General features: G+C 37.4%; 1 protein-coding gene across 1 annotated transcript in view; it reads left to right on the forward strand.

Annotated features, from left to right (window-relative positions):
• The window catches only part of DNAH6 (dynein axonemal heavy chain 6), a 270,144-nt gene that overhangs the window by 111,219 nt on the left and 139,482 nt on the right, over nucleotides 1-19,443 (forward strand). Inside the window, exons 31-36 of the mRNA XM_061155236.1 lie at nucleotides 1,514-1,662; nucleotides 2,544-2,651; nucleotides 8,407-8,962; nucleotides 9,946-10,068; nucleotides 15,513-15,695; nucleotides 16,232-16,375. Of these exons, the coding sequence (XP_061011219.1) occupies nucleotides 1,514-1,662; nucleotides 2,544-2,651; nucleotides 8,407-8,962; nucleotides 9,946-10,068; nucleotides 15,513-15,695; nucleotides 16,232-16,375 (1,263 nt within the window). The remainder of the gene's footprint in view (nucleotides 1-1,513; nucleotides 1,663-2,543; nucleotides 2,652-8,406; nucleotides 8,963-9,945; nucleotides 10,069-15,512; nucleotides 15,696-16,231; nucleotides 16,376-19,443) is intronic.

Below are 19,443 nucleotides of genomic sequence, written 5' to 3' on the forward strand. Positions count from 1 at the left end.
ACAGGCTTGAAACTCAGTCCAACATCATATTCACACCTCCTGTTCTGTCCTATTGTTAAATTACTCAGTAATCAATTGGAGAAATTTAAAAATCCAGTCTTCCGAATGCTGTTATCAATAAGTATTTTTAATCACCTTCAGTGCCCAGAGTGCTGTGTTAATAGGTCATGATAGAGCAATGAGCAAAACAGACACCAGCATGCAGTCTCAGCATCATCTCAAATCTCATTCCGAGGCCAACTGCAGTGACTCGAGTAGATTATGCATTGAAAGAAGGGTCCACATCCCCCTCCACGATCTTCATTGGTTTATATAACCAAGAGCGCACAAACTTCTCAGAGGCATGGTGCCCTCCTAGGGCAGGAAAGAGGCTGCACATTTTCGTATAGCTTTCCTTGACTGTCAGGGAGCCTAAAGAGAGGGCATCACCGACTCATCCCTGACTCAGATCAGGGAAGTTCAAGTCTTGCTTTTATACTCAGGCTCACAACACCATCCAGGCTTTATGATGTGAATGTTCCACACTGGGCTCTGCAGCTCCTCAAACCAAACATAACAAGACCACATCTTCATCTATAGAAAGAAAGCAGAATCAATTCTCAGACATCCATATGTAATATTCACACCACTCTTACAGCAGAAAGTGAAAAAGAACTAAAGAGACTCTTGATGAAAATGAAAGAGGAGAGTGGAAAAAAAAAACTGATTTAAAACTCCACATTCAAAAAACTAAGATCATGGCATTCGGTCCCATCACTTCATGGCAAATAGATGGGGAAACAATGGAAACAGTGAGAGACTTTATTTTCTTGGGCTCCAGATTCACTGCAGATGGTGACTGCAGCCAGGCAATTAAAAAACACTGGCTCCTTTGGAGAAAAGCTATGACAAACCTAGCACAGCATATTAAAAAGTAGAGACATTACTTTGCCAACAAAGGTCCATATAGTCAAAGCTATGGTTTTTCCGTAGTCATGTACAGATATGAGAGTTGGACCATAAAGAAGTCCGAGTGCCAAAGAATTGATGTTTTTGAATTGTGGTGCTGGAGAAGAATCTTGAGAGTCCTGTGGACTGCAGGGAAATCAAACCAGTCAGTCCTAAAGGAAATAAATCCTCAATGTTCACTGGAAGGACTGATGCTGAAGCTGAAGCTCCAATACTTTGGCCACTTGATGTGAAGGACTGACTCATTGGAAAAGACCCTGATGTTGGGAAAGATTGAAGGCAGGAGGAGAAGGGGATGACAGAGGACCAGATGGTTGGATGGCATCACCGACTCAATGGACATGAGTTTGAGCAAGCTCTTGGAGGTGGTGAAGGACAGGGAAGCCTGGCATGCTTCAGTCCATGGGGTTGCAAAGAATTGGGCACAACTGAGTGACTGGACAACAACAACAACCACTTGGAGAGATCTAATATCTTAACTAGATTTTGAATACATTGGTATTATGCTACTGTGTTGTTATCAGTATAATATAATCAGGCATTGCTTTATATTTTTCCATTCTAGGTAATTCTATATTCCGAAGGATTTGAATCAAGTAAGATATTAGCAAGAAAAATGACCCAGATGTATAAACTTTGCAGTGAACAGCTCTCTCAACAGGATCACTATGACTTTGGCATGAGAGCTGTAAAGTCTGTTCTGGTCATGGCTGGGTAAGAAACCAAAGTGGGCAAGAGTTGAGTTCCAAACTGTGTCATGCATTACTCATACATTTCATGAGTAATTCACAGATGGCTCTTAAAGCAACATGTTGTTGTCGTTCAGTGGCTAAGTCATGTTCAACTCTTTGTGACCCCATGGACTGCAGCACACCAGTCTTCCCAGTCCTCCACTATGTCCTGGAGTTGCTCAAGTTGTGTCCATTGAGTCAGTGATTCTATCTAACCATATCATCCTCTGTTGTCCTCTTCTTTTGCCTTCAGTCTTTCCCAGCAACATGATTAATAAATGTTAACTGCCACTGTTGTCATCATTCTTACCTTGACACCCCCCCTGCCACAGTGAAAGAGGGCATCTCTCTTCATCCCACAACAGTTCTTCCCTGTGAGAACCGACATAGCTGCCATTAAGCTTTGGCTAGCTTTTTTTTTTCACCTGAATGCATCCAATTTAATGGGTTTCAGCATATTAAAGGCTTAACCACCATGAGCCAGGATGTGAAAGTGAAAGTGAAGGTCACTCAGTCATGTCCAACTCTTTGTGACCCCATGGACAGTAGCCTACCAGGCTTCTCTGATGTATTCAGAGAGCTATCAATTCAGGTTGGATAAAGTCTGGATTGATAGGAGGTCCTTGAGAAAATGTCCTTATCATTTTCTTCAATGCAAAGCAGCCTGTGCCTGACTTGTCCATGTGCTGTTTTGGAGATGGACGCTGGGCATGCCAGGAAAATTGTCCCATCCTTCTAGTAGAAATTGGCAGTGGGGTGCCCTCCACAGCTTTCTGCAAGCAGAATCCCTAGCCCAGAGATTTAGAAAATCACGTTCAACATTATGTACTTGCAACGTCATCTGAATTATTCCTTTAAATTTAGGTCTTTAAAAAGAGAGAACCCAGACCTCAGTGAAGATGTGGTGTTGATAAGAGCTTTGCGGGACTCTAACTTGCCAAAATTCCTAACAGATGATGCTATTCTATTCAGGTAAATGTCTAGGTGTTACAGAGAAAACATAGCTACTGTGTAAAGGTGAAGGATAGTTTATCTTCAAACATGTCAGTCTCTAGCAAGGTATTATCTTTTCTAGAGATACTTTTTGCAATTTTCAAAATGCTAGTTTCAAATAAAGATACTAAAGTTTTAGCATCAATCCAATCATTTATTCAACATATTGACCACCAAACTGCATGCTATGCAAATTAGCATTTGGTTACAAATTCCTGACCTAAGAGAAGTTCCACACTCAAAAGAAGTAGATTGGGGTCTCAACACAAATGTGATTGCTTTTATCTATTTCTATTTCTAGTTTCATTACTGAGTTTTATGTTTATTCAAGTCATATATGTATGTGGTTTTAAAAATGAAATGCTGTTTTAAGTTACTCTCAGGGAAAACAACAGTTTCCTGCCCTTTACCAACTCCCACTTCCTAAAGACAATAACTTTTTAATTCATCTATTCATCCCTTCATTTTCCTATTTCTATCCATATCTTTTGGTACCGTATTTGTGTCATTTCATGACTTTTCAGTTTTAGATGTTACTAAGTTACTAACAGAAAGATGAAGATATGGACACACTTCTCTCCTCACCAACCTATCCTCTATGGGTAGTCATGTGACAATATAACCAGAGCTAAATATACAGGATTTCCATAATTTATTTTAGAGATATAAATATTACCCAAAGCTGAGCCATCTTTCCCTTGTTATTAAAGTACCTTGCTTCTTATTTTTCCTGCATTTATTATTTATCTTAATTTTTGTTTTTTATTCCTTCACCAAAATTTATTCCTTCACCAATTATACCTCTATCTCTATTATACCTCAGTTATACCTCTATACCTTATACCTCTATCACTAATTCATTTCAAAATTCTGCCAGAGTATAAATCTCCTAAAAACAAAAACAACCTTCAGTCATATACATCTGTCATCCTGGGATGTCTATTTACGACCTTACTGGGGATCCTCTTTGCCTTGTCCACCATCAGATCCCCTGATTGCCAGAATATGTGTTTTTTCACTTTTGGCAGAACACAATGATGAAAATTGCTATATATTAATGATTGCACACTTATGATATTGCTGTAAGTGAGATTCTAGGAAGTACATTCCTGAGATCATGGGGTATGGACATTTTAAATTTAGATAGATCCTTATCAGTACGTCCTCCAAAGGCATTTTACATTTACAGATAGAGATTTATGAAAATATGCATTTCTTTTGTATGTTTTAGAGAGAGATACCAGAATAGTAGCCTATTTTATATACATTATTTTCTTAGTACCACTGAGCATCATTTTTTCTGTTCACCAGTCATTTATATTTATTATTCTTAGAACATTATTCTATTGTACTCTTTTACTTAGCAATTTGTGAGAAATCATGAACTTTATCTGGTAAAACATTGGAAATATTTCTCTAAGTATGTAATTCACTCTAAGTTACGTTTAAAGCCTCTTACCTCATAGAAGTTTGATTTTTCCTTGTGTGTTTTTATTTTTTCACTTTATCAACTGTTTTTAAAGTTATAGAATTTTTATCTTTTTGAGATAGACTTTCTTAACACAGTACTATAAATTCACTTCTTATATTTTCTTCTTGTATTTTTCCCTTGCTCTTTTTTATTGAAGTATAATTGATTTACAATATTGTATTAATTTCAGGTTTATAGCATAGTGTTTGAATATTTTATAGATTACACTTCATTTGAAGTTATAAAATGTTGGCTATACTCTGTGTGCTGAAAAATATATTCTTTAGCTTCTTTATTTTATACATAGTAGTTTATACTTCTTCATCCACTACCCCTACCTGGCCCCTCCCACTTCCCTCTCACCACTGGTAACCACTAGTTTGTTCTCTATATCTCTGAGTTTATTTCTTTTGTTATATTCACTAGTTTGTTTTATTTTTTAGATTCCACATATAAATAATAGATTATTTGTCTTTCTGTGTCTAACTTATTTCACTAAGCATAATACCCTCCAGGTTCACCCATATTTTTTCAAATGGCAAAATTTCATTTTTTATGGCTGAATAATATTCCAGCATACATACCATACATACATTCTTTATCCATCTGTCTGATGGTCGACTCTTTGGTTGCTTCCATACCTTGGTTATTGTAATAATTCTTGATAATGCTGCTATAAATATTAGGCTTCATATGTCTTTTCAAACTGGTGTTTTCATTTTCTTCAAATATATATCCAAGAGTGGAATATATAGTAGTGGATAATATGGTAGTTATTTTTAGTTTTTTAAGGACCCTCCATACTATTTTCCATAGTGGCTGCACCAGTTTACATTCCCACCAAAAGTTTACAGGGTTCCCTTTCCTCCATATCCTCACCAACATTTGTTATTTGTGGTCTTTTCATTGATAGCCATTCTGACAGGTGTGAGGTGATATCTCATTGTGGCTTAGATTTTCATTCTCTGATAATTAGTGATATTGAGCATCTTTTCATGAGGTTGTTGGTCATCTGTATGTCTTTTTTTGGAAAAATGTCTCTATAGTCTAATGCCCATTTTTTAATTGGGTTTGTTTGTTTTTGATATTGAGTTGTATGAGCCATTTATATATTTTGAATATTAACCCCTCATCATTTGCAAATATTCTCTCATTCAGTAGGTTGTCCTTTCATTTTGTCAGTGGTTTCCTTTGCTGTGAAAAACTTTTAAATTTAAGTAGGTCCCATTTGTTTAATTTTGCTTTTGTTTCCTTTGCACTGGGAGACCAATTCCAAAAAAATGTTGCTATAACTTGTGTCAAAGAGTATTCTGCCTATGTTTTCTTCTCAGAGTTTAATGGTTTCTAATCTTACATTTATGTCTTTAATCTGTTTTTAGTTCATTTTTATAAGGTGTGAGGAAATGTTCTAATTTTATTGTTTTACATGCAACCGCCCAGTTTTCCCTGCACCACTTATTGAAGAGACTATCTTTTCTCCCTTATATATTCTTGCCTCCTTTGTCATAGATTAACTGACCATAAGTGCATGGGTTTATTTTTGAGCTCTCTATTCTGTTTCACTGATCTATGAGTTTGTTTTGGGGCCAGTACCATACTGTTTTGATTACTGTCATTTTTTAGCATAGTTGGAAGTCAAGGAGTGTGATAACTCCAGCTTTTTTCTTCTTTATCAAGATTATTGTTGGCTATTTGGAGTCTTTTATATTTCCATATAAATTTTAAAACTACTTGTTCTATTTCTGTGAAAAATTGCCATTGGTATTCTGAGAGAGATTGCGCTGAATCTATAAGGTAGATGATCATTTTGACAATATTGATTCTTCCAATTCATGAACACAGTGTATCTTTCCATCTGTTTGTGTCTTCTTCAGTTTCTTTCCTCTGTTTCTTATAGTTTTCTGAGTATAGGTCTTTTACCTTTGTAGGCAAGTTTATCCCTCGATATTTTATGCTTTTTCATGTAAATGTAAATGAGACTGTTTTCATAATTCTATTTCTGATAGATTGTTGTTAGTGTGTAGAAATGCAACATGTTTCTGTATGTTAATTTTGTATCCTGCAACCTTACCAAATTCGTTGATGAGTTCTAGTAGATTTTTTGTGACACCTTTAGGATTTTCTATGTATAATATGATGTCACCTGCAAAAAGTGGTGGTTTTACTTCTTCCTTTTTAATCTGGGTTCCTTTTATTTCTTTTTCATATCCGATTGCTGTGACAAGGATGTCCAATACTATGTAGAACAGAAGTGACAGGAGTGGGCATACATATCTTGGTCTGATTTTAAAGGAAAAGTTTTCAGCTTTTTGTCACTGGGTATAATGTTAGCTTTGGGTTTGTCATAAGTGGCATTCATTATGCTGAATTATGTCCCTTCTATATGAAGTTTCTTGAAAGTTTTTATCATGAATGGATTTTGTATTTTGTTAATTGCTTTTTCTGTGACTGCTGAGATGATCATGTGATTTTTATTTTTCCTTTTGTTAATGTGGTGTATCACGTTGATTGAATTGCAAATATTGAACCATTCTTGCACCCCTGAAATAAATTCAACTTGATCTTTGCTGTATCATTGTTGGGAATTTTTGCATATATAGTAGCAGAGACATTGACCTGTAATTTTCTCTCTGGCTAGAGCTGGAGCCAGATGTGAGCCATGGCTTGTCCTGTTCTCAGTGGTCAGCACTGCCCTATTGGAGCAGGGGCAGGTCCCAAGATACTGGAGCAGACGCCCTGAGGGTTGGGTCTGAGCTGGTTCTCTTCCAAGTGTGTGATCTACCTCTCCCAGCATCGGTACCTTTACTCTAGAGGAGCACTGATGTAGTAAGAGGGGCCAGACTGGGTGCCAAGTACAGGCTGGGGCAAGCACTGGGGTAGTCCCAGCACATCAGAGCTCTAGAACACTCCCGAAGCACTGCCTCCAAGAGCTCCAGTAATAGGCATCCTCGCCCTACTCAGATTCAGTGCTGGATCCAAGCCTGCTCCTTCCCTCTAACTGTGCACTCTCCTTAGACGTAGCACCCTTCACCCTAGTGGGGAGCTGTGCTAGAGCAGGCAGTTCTGTGGCAGGTGCTCATTGTGAGCTGAGGCACAAAGTCGAGGGTGAGGATTGTGGGAAACAGCCTAGAGCCCTAGGCAGTTTCATTCTGTTTCCTCTCTTGTTCTTGGAATAAACAACCACTCTTCACAAGTGGGATATAGGTTTCTTACAGCTCTGCTGTTAGTTTCACTGGCTTTCAAATCAGCTAAGAGGCTTGTCTTCCCAGTATCAGCTCCTAGGACAGCAGTGTTCAAACCCCTCACTCTCCAGGGAGGATCTCCAAGCCCATGTAAGCTCCCTCCTCTTGTGTGTCCCCTCCAACAGGCACAGATACCAACCTGATTGCTTTTTTCTCTTCCCTTCCTACCCAACTCTTTGTGAATCTTTCTTTATAATCTTGGTTGTAGAAGAGTCTTTCTGCAAGTCTCCAGTTTGTCTTTGTGAGAGTTGCTTCACATGTAGATGTATTTTTTATGTGTTTGTGGAAGGAAGTGAGCTCAATATCCTCCTACTCCATCATCTTGATCTCCCCCATCTTGTATTTTTCTTGTCATTTTATGTTAAATTCTTTACTGCTTCTCAAACGTTTTTTGTGTATGTAAGAGTTTCACTTCTTTTTTACCCGTACAGCCATTTGGTTTCCCATTGAAATAGTCCATTTTTTCCTTTACTCCCTTTTTTACATAGTACTGGTTTTCTATTTCCATTTCCATCTCTTTTTTCTAAATATTTATATACCATTATAAATATGGACAGGGAGGCCTGGCGTGCTGCAATTCATGGGGTTGCAAAGAGTCGGGCACAACTGAGCAACTGAACTGAACTGAACTGATAAGCACACATAAGTGCTTTTTGGGAAAAGTTGAGATATAAATATATCTCAATTATTTTTAAAATAAACTGACAAAGTCATTGCCTGTATGTTTGGTACTATGCCATGTACTGTGTATAATACAAAAATGTAAGAAATATTCTCTATCTCAAAAAGCTCCCAATATACTTAAGAACATTGGTCCACTGTACAAGGAACAAGCAAAATCATACAAAAATCAGAGAAATGATAGATTCTGGTATAACACATAAGACAATGTAGCATTGTGTGTTTAGAAGAAAAGATAATGAGAAAAATAAGACCCTTGGTAATGTTTAAAAAATTATTTGTAACATGGATGGGTATCAATGGCCAGTGGTTCCTAATTGATTTTATTTTGTTTTTCCAGTGGAATCATATCTGACCTTTTTCCTGGAGTCCAAATTCCAGAACATGATTATGGTATATTGCAGTCAACAATTATAGATGTCATGAAGAAAAAGAATCTTCAGCCTGAAGCGTGTATGGTTAAAAAAGTGATACAGTTCTATGAAACAATGCTAGTAAGACATGGGGTAATGTTAGTTGGGCCAACAGGAGGTGGCAAGACCACAGTTTACCAAGTACTAGCAGAAACTTTAGGGAATTTGCAAAAACTTGGTGTAGAGAATCCCTTTTACCAACCAGTTAAAACATATGTTCTTAATCCTAAATCAATTACAATGGGTGAATTGTATGGTGAAGTTAATAACATAACCTTGGAATGGAAAGATGGTTTAATGGCACTAAGTGTCCGAGCGGCTGTGAATGATACTTCAGAAGACCATAAATGGATCGTCAGTGATGGGCCAGTAGACGCTCTTTGGATTGAAAATATGAATACGGTGCTGGATGATAACAAGATGCTTTGCTTGGCTAACAGTGAAAGGATTAAACTCACACCTCAGATCCACATGCTTTTTGAGGTAAATCTATATTCCTTACTGTGGAGTGAAATCATTTGTTAGACTGGCATAACATCATTAATTTTTTTTCTCTTACTGATTTATCTTTGATTATCTGTAAGGCCTACCATAGTGTTTCATTTATACACTAAATATTTATCAAATTTTCCTTTTATAATAGATTTTCCATTCTGACAACCAGAGTCTCTCAAATGTTCCTATCTCTCTATAAATGGGAAATAAAATAAATTCTGTCTTTACCAGTACTTGTTTCTTTCCCTTTGGAGGTAGTTATATATATATATATATTACTGTCTTTACATGATTTGAAATGCTTTCCAAGTTAAAAATAATTGTTCCATTTAAGAAGAATAAGTCAAAAAAAAAAAAAAGAAGAATAAGTCATCCCTCTGTGGTATGACTATTTGGTAATGGGATTAGAAAAGGAATGCGGGTCAAATACACTTTACAAAATATTACAGAAGACACCACCCCTGCTGTGTTCATTCATCCAACATTAATTGAATACCTACTGTGTCCTAGGTTATTAGGCTATGCATTGGATATAAGAATAAAAAAGGTAAGAAGGAAAAAGAAGGGAATAACTATGTATACCTTCCCATAAGAATTTAACAGCATCCATCTGTGCTGCTGCTAAGTCACTTTAGTCGTTTTCCAACTCTGTGCCACCTCATGGACTGTAGCCTGTCAGGCTCCTCTGTCCATGGGATTCTCCAGGCACAAATACTGATACTGGAGTGGGTTGCCATCTCCTTCTCCAGCATCCTTCTATACTTACATATATATGTATGTATATTTCTCCTCATCCCTCATTTAACTTTCTTTCTCCATTTTAAATCACTTATAACTCTCTCACTCTCTTGCATGCAAAACCTCACAGTATGTTACCTTAAACTTTAAATGTGTGATTTATTAGCATTGAACTGGGAGGGACAAGGAAGTATCACGTTAGCCATTTCTTGTTCAACTTTTTCAAATTTTAGGTGCAAGATCTAAAGGTTGCCTCTCCTGCAACAGTCAGTAGATGTGGAATGGTGTTTGTGGATCCTGAAGAACTGAAGTGGATGCCTTATGTTAAAACCTGGATGCAGAGTGTTTCTAAAAAAGTAAGTGCAACTGGACATTCCCCAACCTTTCCATTTGTCAGGGCTCACCCTTCTCTCGGGAGCCCAGATAGCAACTGGTTAAGCCCTCTCCCTTGAATTCTTGGGATCCTCCAAGGATGTTGTATACTCCCCATAGCTGTCTTCATTATTTGTGACCTCAGCGCATCAGCCCGCCTTGTCACTCTGGTTTCTGCCTATCCTGCCTTGCTCCTCCCCTACCCCCAATTGGGTTCATTCACATACCATCAGAAACACTTCGTTTAGTTTCCCGAAACACAGGTAGAACAAGGAAAGGCATTAAAAAAAAAAAAAAAGACTCTACAGAAGGCTTGAGTTAATGAGGGGGAAGCACAACAAAGGAAAAGAACACTTAAATCCAGGCCAGGTCATTGTTTTTAGAGGCCCCCGCTGGCCACCTCATGCGAAGAGTTGACTCATTGGAAAAGACCCTGATGCTGGGAGGGACTGGGGGCAGGAGGAGAAGGGGACAACAGAAGATGAGATGGCTGGATGGCATCACCGACTCGATGGACATGAGTTTGAGTAAACTCCGGGAGTTGGTGATGGACAGGGAGGCCTGGCGTGCTGCAGTTCACAGGGTTGCAAAGAGTCAGACACGACTGAGCGACTGAACTGAACTGAACTGAATGCCACTGAGGGGCTTCCCTGGTGGCTCAGTGGTAAAGAATCTGCCTACCGATGCAGGATACACAAGAGACTCTGGTTTGATCCCTGAGTCAAGAAGATTCCATCTAGAAGGAAATGACAACCCCCTCCAGTATTTTTGCCTGGGAAATCCCATGGATAGAGAAGCCTGGCAGGCTACAGTCCATGGGGGCACAAAAGAGACGGAGAGGACTTAGAAACTGCACAACAACAATGCCTCTGAGAGCCAGAAGAAAAAGCCAGTTTAGCTTCCCACTCAGTCTTGTTGTTGCTGTTGTTCAGTCGCTCAGTCGTGTCCGACTCTTTGCGACCCCATGAACTGCAGCACGCCAGCCTTCCCTGTCCTTCATTATCTCCCAGAGTTTGCTCAAACTCATGTCCATTGAGTCAGTGATGTCATGAACCATCTCATCTTCTGTCACCTTCTTCTCCTCTTGCCCTCAATCTTTCCCAGCATCATTTCAAATGAGTCAGCTCTTCACATCAGGTGGCCAAAGTATTGGAGCTTCAGCTTCAGCACCAGTCCCTCCAGTGAATATTCAGGGTTGATTTCCTTTAGGATTCACTGATTTAATCTCACTATCCAAGAGATGCTCAAGAGTCTTCCAGCACCACTGTTCGAAAGCATCAATTCTTCAGCACTCAGTTCTCTTTATGGCCCAATCTCACATCCATACATGACTACTGGAAAAACCATAGCTTTGATTCAATCTTAGCCCCTTATCTAAGATGCGTTCTAACCTTAGAGGTAAGATTCCATCCAAAGTGAAGAAAAAACTTTTATATTATTATTCAGAACAATGCAGTTTCATATTATCTTCTGTATCCTCTCCATTCTAAAATGGGATTTCTCTTTACCTTAATAAGGGCTTCCCAGGTGGCTTAGTGGTAAAGAATCTGCCTGCCAGTGCAGGAGATGCAAGAGACTTCGGTTTGATCCCTGGGTTGGGAAGATCCCCTGGAGAAGGAAATGACAGCCCACTCCACTTAACTTAATAAGCAATCTTTTTAAATGTTTTTCCCCATCTCATCTCAATCGCCATTCTGAGAAAGCCATCTTCCTGCCTGTCCCCCTCCAAAGATGAGTCAGAGAACTATTGTTTTCCTCCCTCTTAAGCATCAACATTTTAAGAATATTGTGACCTACTCTCAGGGCACCTTACTTTTTCCCCCGTAATCAGCTTCTTTAAAAACACCTTTACTGAGGTATAATTGACATTCTTTGTTGGAGTATAGTTGCTTTACAATGTTTTTGTTAGTTTCTGCTATACAGCAAAGTGAATTAGCCACTTATTTACGTATATCCCCTCTTACTTGAATTTCCTTTCCTTTTAGCTCACTATAGAGCATTGAGTAGAGTTCCATGTGCTATACAGTCTATTCTCATGAGTTATCTATTTGATACATACTAGTGTATACATGTCAATCCCAATCTCCCAATCCATCCGGTACCTGCTCCCCACCTTGGTATCCATATGTTTGTTCTCTATGTTCGTGTCTCTATTTCTGCTTTTCAAATAAGTTCGTCTATACCATTTTAGAGTACCTTATTTTTTTGAAGTTTCTACTGGAGTATAGTTGATTCACAATATTGTGACTTACAATATTTGTTTCAGGTGTACAGCAAATGAACAGAAAACCTTGTTAAAGAAAGTAATTCTCAGAATTGAGACTATCATGGGCAGCCATAAGATGTTAAACCTTTCTGAATTTACTTTTTAAATAGACTTTATTATTCAGAGCAACTTTAGGTTTATAGAAAAATTTAACAGAAAGTACAGAGGATTAGCATATGATGTCTCTCCTCCAAACATAGTCCCCACTTTTATTAGCATTTTTCTTTGGTGTGGGTGGGCTTCCCTGGTAGCTCAGATGAAAAAGAACCTGCCAGCAGACACTGGTTTGATCCCTGAGTCAGGAAGATGCCCTGGAGAAGGGAATGGCTATCTACTCCAGTATTTTTGCCGGGAGGATTCCATGGACAGAGGAGCCTGGCGGACTATAGTCCATAGGGTTGCAAAGAGTCCGACAAGACTGAGTGACTAAGCACATTTATGTGGGTACATTTGTTAAAATTGATGAACCAATATGGGTACATGCTTATGAACTAAAGTCCACGGTTTACATTATGGTTCACTCTTTGTGTTGTGCAGTTTTATGAATTTTGATAAATGAATATATCATGTATCATGTGAATAGTTTCGCTGCCAAGAAATCTGTGATCCACCTGTTTGTCCATCTACACCCTTTCCCAACCCCTGACATTACTAATTTCCCTGTCTCCATAGTTTAGCCTTTTCCAGAACATCATATAGTTGGAATTATATGGTCTGTAGCTTTTCCAGATTGACTTCTTTCACTTAGTAATATGCATTTACAGTTCCTCCATGTCCTTTTGTGGCTTGATGGCTCATTTTTTGGTACTGAATAATACTCAGTGTTATTATATGCATTTACCAAGTTTATTCACTCACCTACTGAAAGACATCTCAACATTTACAAGTTCTGGCAATTACTAACAAAGCTCACATAAACATTCATATACAGGTTTTTGTGTAGACATAAGATTTCAGCTCATATGGATAAATACCTAGGACTCATCAATATGAGTCCATATGAGTCCATATGATTTCTCAATCATATGGTGAAACTGTGAAGAAACTGCCAATCTGTCTTCCAAAGTGGCTGCACCATTATGCATTCCAACCAGCAATAAACAGAAGTTCTTTGTTACTCCACATCCTCACAAGCATGTAGTGGTGTAGTGTCTTAGATTTTAGCCATTCTAATATGAAGGTAACGGCAAACCAGTCCAGTATTCTTGCCTGGACAATCCCATGGACAGAGGAGCCTGGTGGGGTACAGTCCTTGGGGTCACAAAGAGTCAGACACAACTGAGCAACTAACACAACTCATATGTATTTGTAGCTCATTTTGCTTTCAGTGAGTAGTTTTCTTATATAAGATGTTGAGTGTCTTTTCATATGTTTATTTGCCATCTATATATCTTCTTTGATGAGGTGTCCACATCTTTTGCCCACTTATTATTGGGTTGTATTTTTCCTTGTTACTGAGTTTTGGGAGTTCTTTATATATTTTGGATACAGGTTCTTTGTATGTATTTTGCAAATATTTTCTCCAAGTCTGCCTTTCTTTTCATTTTTTTCAAATAATATCTTTCACAGCACACACATTTTTAATTTCAATGGTCTAACTTTTCTTGCATGGTTTGTGCTTTCGGTGTTATATCTTAAAACTTATTTCCAAATTGAAAGTCACCTAAATAAATATTTTCCTCTGTTACCTTCTATGAGTTGATGTTGATACATTTTATGTTTAGGTTTATGATCCGTTTTGAGTTACTTTTTCTGAAAGCCATAGTATCAATGTCTGGATTCTCTCTCTCTGTATCTCTTTGGCATGCAGATGCCCAATTCCAGCACCATTGTTGAAAACACCATCCCTTCTCCACTGGATTGCTTTTGTTCCTTTGTGAAAAATCAGGTTACTGTATTTGTATGAGTATGTTTATGGGCTCTAACACCATTAACTTATTTGTCTCATTTTTTTGCCAATGTCACACTGTCAATTACTGTAGCTTTACAGTAAGTCTTGTCAGGTAGTCAGCTCTTCTACTTTGTTCTCCAATATTGTGGTCACTATTCTGGGCCTTTTCCCTCTTCTTATAAATGTAAGATTCACTTTGTTGCTCTCCCCAAAGTAAATTACTGGGATTTTGATTCAGATTGCATCAGATCTCTAGATCAAGTTGGTAATTACTAACATCTTCACAATATTGAGTCTGTCTATCCATGCACAACCTCTCCATTTACTTAGATGTTCTTTGTTTTCTTTCATCAGAATTGTGTTGTTTTCCTCTCATTTCCTCTTGGAAATATTTTGTTTAAAATATGCCTATCTTATATTTTTGATGCTAATTAAATGATTTTGTATCTTCAGTTTCAAATTCTAATTATTCATTGTTGATATATAAAAAAGCAATTGACTTTTGTATATTTACCTTTTATCCTACAACTTTACTATAACTATTTACTAGTTTTGTTTCAGTTCTTTGGGATTTTTTGTATGGATAATTGTAAAGAAAAATTTTTTTCTTTCTTCTCAATCTGTATACTTCTTCCCCTTTTATTGTCTTATCACATTAGCTAAGACTTTCAGTACAATGTTAAAAAAAGTGGTGAGAGGGGCAACATTCTTTTTTAAATCTTTGGTAATTAGTCCTTTACCTTGAATAAATATTTAAAATGCTTCTTTTTATACTTTTTTCATTGTTCTTAATTATGAAAGATAATCATCAGTATAGAAGGCTGTATGGAATACATGTTGACAGTTTAAAAAATGATTATAAATAAATACCTGTATGTGTGTGTGTGTGTGTGTATGCGTGCACTCAGTAGCTTCAGTCGTATCCAACTCTGTCACCCTATGGACTATAGCCTGCCAAGTTCCTCTGTCCATGGGATTCTCCAAGCAAGAATACTGGAGCTGGTTGCCATGCCCTCCTCCAGGGGATCTTCCTGACCCAAAACACCTATATACCAACTACCAGATCAAGATCACTTATCAGTGACCCAGAATCTTCCTATAGAATGTCTTTTTTTTTTTTAATGTAACTTGTTTCATATCATGTGATGCTTATATCCTTTAGTCTAAAAGTCATAGGATATAATGTAATATACAAGTTTGAACCAATTGTTTTTAAACTTAATTATATATTTTATCTGGTCTTGCTAAAATATTGTTTGTTTGATTTTCAGCTGAGTGAAGAAACTCAAGAATATATATTGAATCTTTTCCAGCGTTACGTTGATGATGGTTTAAATTTTATCAATAAAAAATGCCACCAAGCAATTCCACAAGTGGACATCAGCAAAGTTACTACACTCTGTTGCTTATTGGAGTCTTTAATACTTGAGAAAGAAGGAGTTAATTTGACAATGGTAGGTAGAGTTTTTTTTACTGTTGTAAAGCCAGGAAAATGTGATTATCATATAGATTCTTTGCAAATAAACAATTCCAAACTTTCTGTCATACAGTTATTTGATTTTCAAGTTACTTTTTTAGGAAACTAATGAATGTGAATAGATTTGTAGAATCTCAAATTGGAAGGAATTTTACACTATAGTTTACTCCTCTACTCAAGGTTTAAATTTCCTTAGAGTCTGTAACATATTCCCAGTGTGTGTCTACTTAAATAACTTCATACAAGCATAGATATAGTTATAATAGTTGAAAGACACCCCTGAACTTTTGTTTTCCATGCTTCTTGCCATTCATTTTCTCATCAGAGTATTTAAATGTATGCCACTATAAAACATCACTTGGTGTACTATTGAGTGAAATATAAGAAACATGCACCATGCCCTTTTAAAAATACATAAGTCTAAACAAGAGAAAAGAGCCTTTAGACTTTGCAACCTAGGATTCTTTTTATGCTAACATAAAATATTAAAAGTTTTTCTCTTTGTTCTTTCAGGAACAATCAAAATTGAACACTGTTCTGTGTCAGACTTTTGTATTCTGTTACTTATGGTCTTTAGGTGGAAATCTAACTGAAAATCACTGGGATTCTTTTGATACATTTATTAGAACACAATTTGATGATAATCCTGATGCCAGGGTAAGAGCTAAATAAATTTAACTTTAACATAACTTTGAATCATTAAAATTAAATTTCAATACTAAAACTTTCAAAGCTTTAGTTCTGGTATAAATATAAATTCTTCATTTGAAAGGTTTCTAAAATTATTCACTTTCTTAAACTAGCGATAACATTTATTGTATTAAAATTTTTTAGGAATCCTCTCCAGGCCATATGAAGAATGTAAGGTGTAAAAGTGAATAAAAACTCCCTACTATTAACAAAAATATTTAATTCTAGCTAATAAATTTATACTTTCATGGTGCTATGGTTTAGCAGTTCTGAAACTACTTTCTGTGTGTTCTAAAACTGAGCAAATGAATCAATATGTTGAAGATAATGGCAACCAGGTTTCTCACTGTTAAGAGAAGGGATATACAAATATAGAGGAGAAAGATTAGAATGTATTTTGTGTTATTGGATTGGAATTAGAGGTTTGGGGACTCATGAAATAGAGAGATAGATAGATATGTATATGGTGTATATATCCATACATACACAAATTTCCAAGTTCTGTGTGCTGAGAGAAACTAGAAGCAATGACACATCAATAGCAATGAGCATACTTAGTTGCTGATTTCTGAATACTCTTTTCCATGAAAGGGAACCAAAGCACCTTAGTGAAATGGCTGATTTCAGGACTGAGTTGAGGAAAGTTCAAAATGAGCCCAGAATATCTTACGTCAGATAGTGAATAAATGCCTGAAGAACAATGGCATCTGTCAAATGAGCACAGGAGCCAATTTGAAGGGATTCCCATTAGACAAATCTAGGCATATTTGTGCATCAAGATAATGATGGTGTGGATTACAAGCCATTGAATGAAATAAAAGTCTGTGAGTTTATCCACATAAAAATATATGTGAATAAATAAACTAGGGAGAAAGAGCTCTTCCTTACAGGAGAATACCAGCTAATCTATATAGGAGAAATGATGGGGTTAGAAAGTTATTACTTTGCAACCATTGTAGTAATAATTGATTCAGCCAAGAATCACCAATGGTTGCAAAAACTAGTATGTGAAGGTTTCTTGAAAAACAATATTTACATAGTTTCAAAACATCTTCTACTAATAACTTATTAGTTGTAAAGAGAAAAATAGTGTCATTATACTGAAAAACCTTGTAGACACCATATTAACTAGGTGACTGATTTATCATCAATATTAGCACAAACTTGTGCCTTCTGATGTGGTACATGGAGAAGTATACAGCCTTGCTTCCAAGCTATTCCTTCCAAAATGCATAACCTTACTCTGCTACAACAAAGCAGGTGGAGGTGATGGAATTTCAGTTGAGCTATGTCAAATCCTAAAAGATGATGCTCTGAAAGTGCTGCACTCAATATGTCAGCAAATTTGGAAAACTCAGCAGTGGCCACAGGACTGGAAAAGGTAAGTTTTCATTCCAATCCCAAAGAAAGGCAATGCCAAAGAATGCTCAAACTACCACACAATTGCACTCATCTCACACGCTAGTAAAGTAATGCTCAAAATTCTCCAAGCCAGGCTTCAGCAATACATGAAAACCATGAACTTCCACATGTCCAAGCTGGTTTTGGAAAAGGCAGAGGAACTAGAAATCAAATTGCCAACATCTGCTGGATCATCAATAAAGCAAAAGAATTCCAGAAAAACGTCTATTTCTGCTTTATTGACTATGCCAAACCCTTTGACTATGTGGATCACAGCAAACTGTGGAAAATTCTGAAAGAGATGGGAATACCAGACCACCTGACCTGCCTCTTGAGAAACCTGTATGCAGGTCAGGAAGCAACAGTTAGAACTGGACATGGAATAACAGATTGGTTCCAAATAGGAAAAGGGGTACATCAAGGCTGTATATTGTCACCCTGCTTATTTAACTTATATGCAGAGTACATCATGAGAAACGCTGGGCTAGAGGAAGCACAAGCTGGAATCAAGATTGCTGGGAGAAATATCAATAACCTCAGATAGGCAGATGACACCAACCTTATGGCATAAAGTGAAGAAGAGCTGAAGAGCTAAATAGCCTCTTGATGAAAGTGAAAGAGGAGAGTGAAAAAGTTGGCTTAAAGCTCAACATTCAGAAAACTAAGATCATGACATCTGGTCCCATCACTTCATGGGAAATAGATGGGGAAACAGTGGAAACAGTGAGAGACTTTATTTTGGGGGGCTCCAAAATCACTGCAGATGGTGATTGCAGCCATGAAATTAAAAGATGATTACTCTTTGGAAGGAAAGCTATGACCAAACTAGATAGCATATTAAAAAGCAGAGACATTACTTTGCCAGCAAAGGTCCATCTAGTCAAGGCTATGGTTTTTCCAGCGGTCAGGTATGGATGTGAGAGTTGGACTATAAAGAAAGCTGAATGCCAAAGAATTGATGCTTTTGAACTGTGGTGTTGGAGAATACTCTTGAGAGTCCCTTGGACTGCAAGGAGATCCAACCAGTCCATCCTAAAGGAGATCAGTCCTGGGTGTTTATTGGAAGCTGATGTTGAAGCTGAAGCTCAATACCTTGACCACCTGATGCGAAGAGCTGACTCATTTGAAAAGACCCTGATACTGGGAAAGATTGAGGGCAGGAGGAGAAGGGGATAACAGAGGATGAGATGGTTGGATGGCATCACCGACTGAATGGACATGAGTTTGGGTAGGCTCCAGGAGTTGGTGTTGGACAGGGAAGCCTGGCATGCTGCGGTTCGTGGGGTTGCAACGAGTCAGACACAACTGAGCAACTGAACTGAACTGAACTGAACTCTGACTATAGATACACCAAGACTACTCAAACTGATGAACATTCCATAAAATAAACTGGCCCATGTTCTTCAACAGTGTCTGTCATGGAAGAAAACTGAGGAACTTTCTCAAAGAGACTAAAGAGATATAATCAAATGCAGCACAATATCCTGGATTGGATCCTAGACTGAAAAAAATATGGCTATAAATGACATTGCTAATAGACAGTACTTGAATATAGAATGTAAATTGGATAATAGCATTGTATTAATATTCAATTTCCTGATTTCAATCATTTTAGTGTGGTTGTAAAATATTCC

This window comes from Dama dama, chromosome 11 (assembly GCF_033118175.1).
Source record: "Dama dama isolate Ldn47 chromosome 11, ASM3311817v1, whole genome shotgun sequence".
Classification (NCBI taxonomy): Eukaryota; Metazoa; Chordata; class Mammalia; order Artiodactyla; family Cervidae; genus Dama; species Dama dama.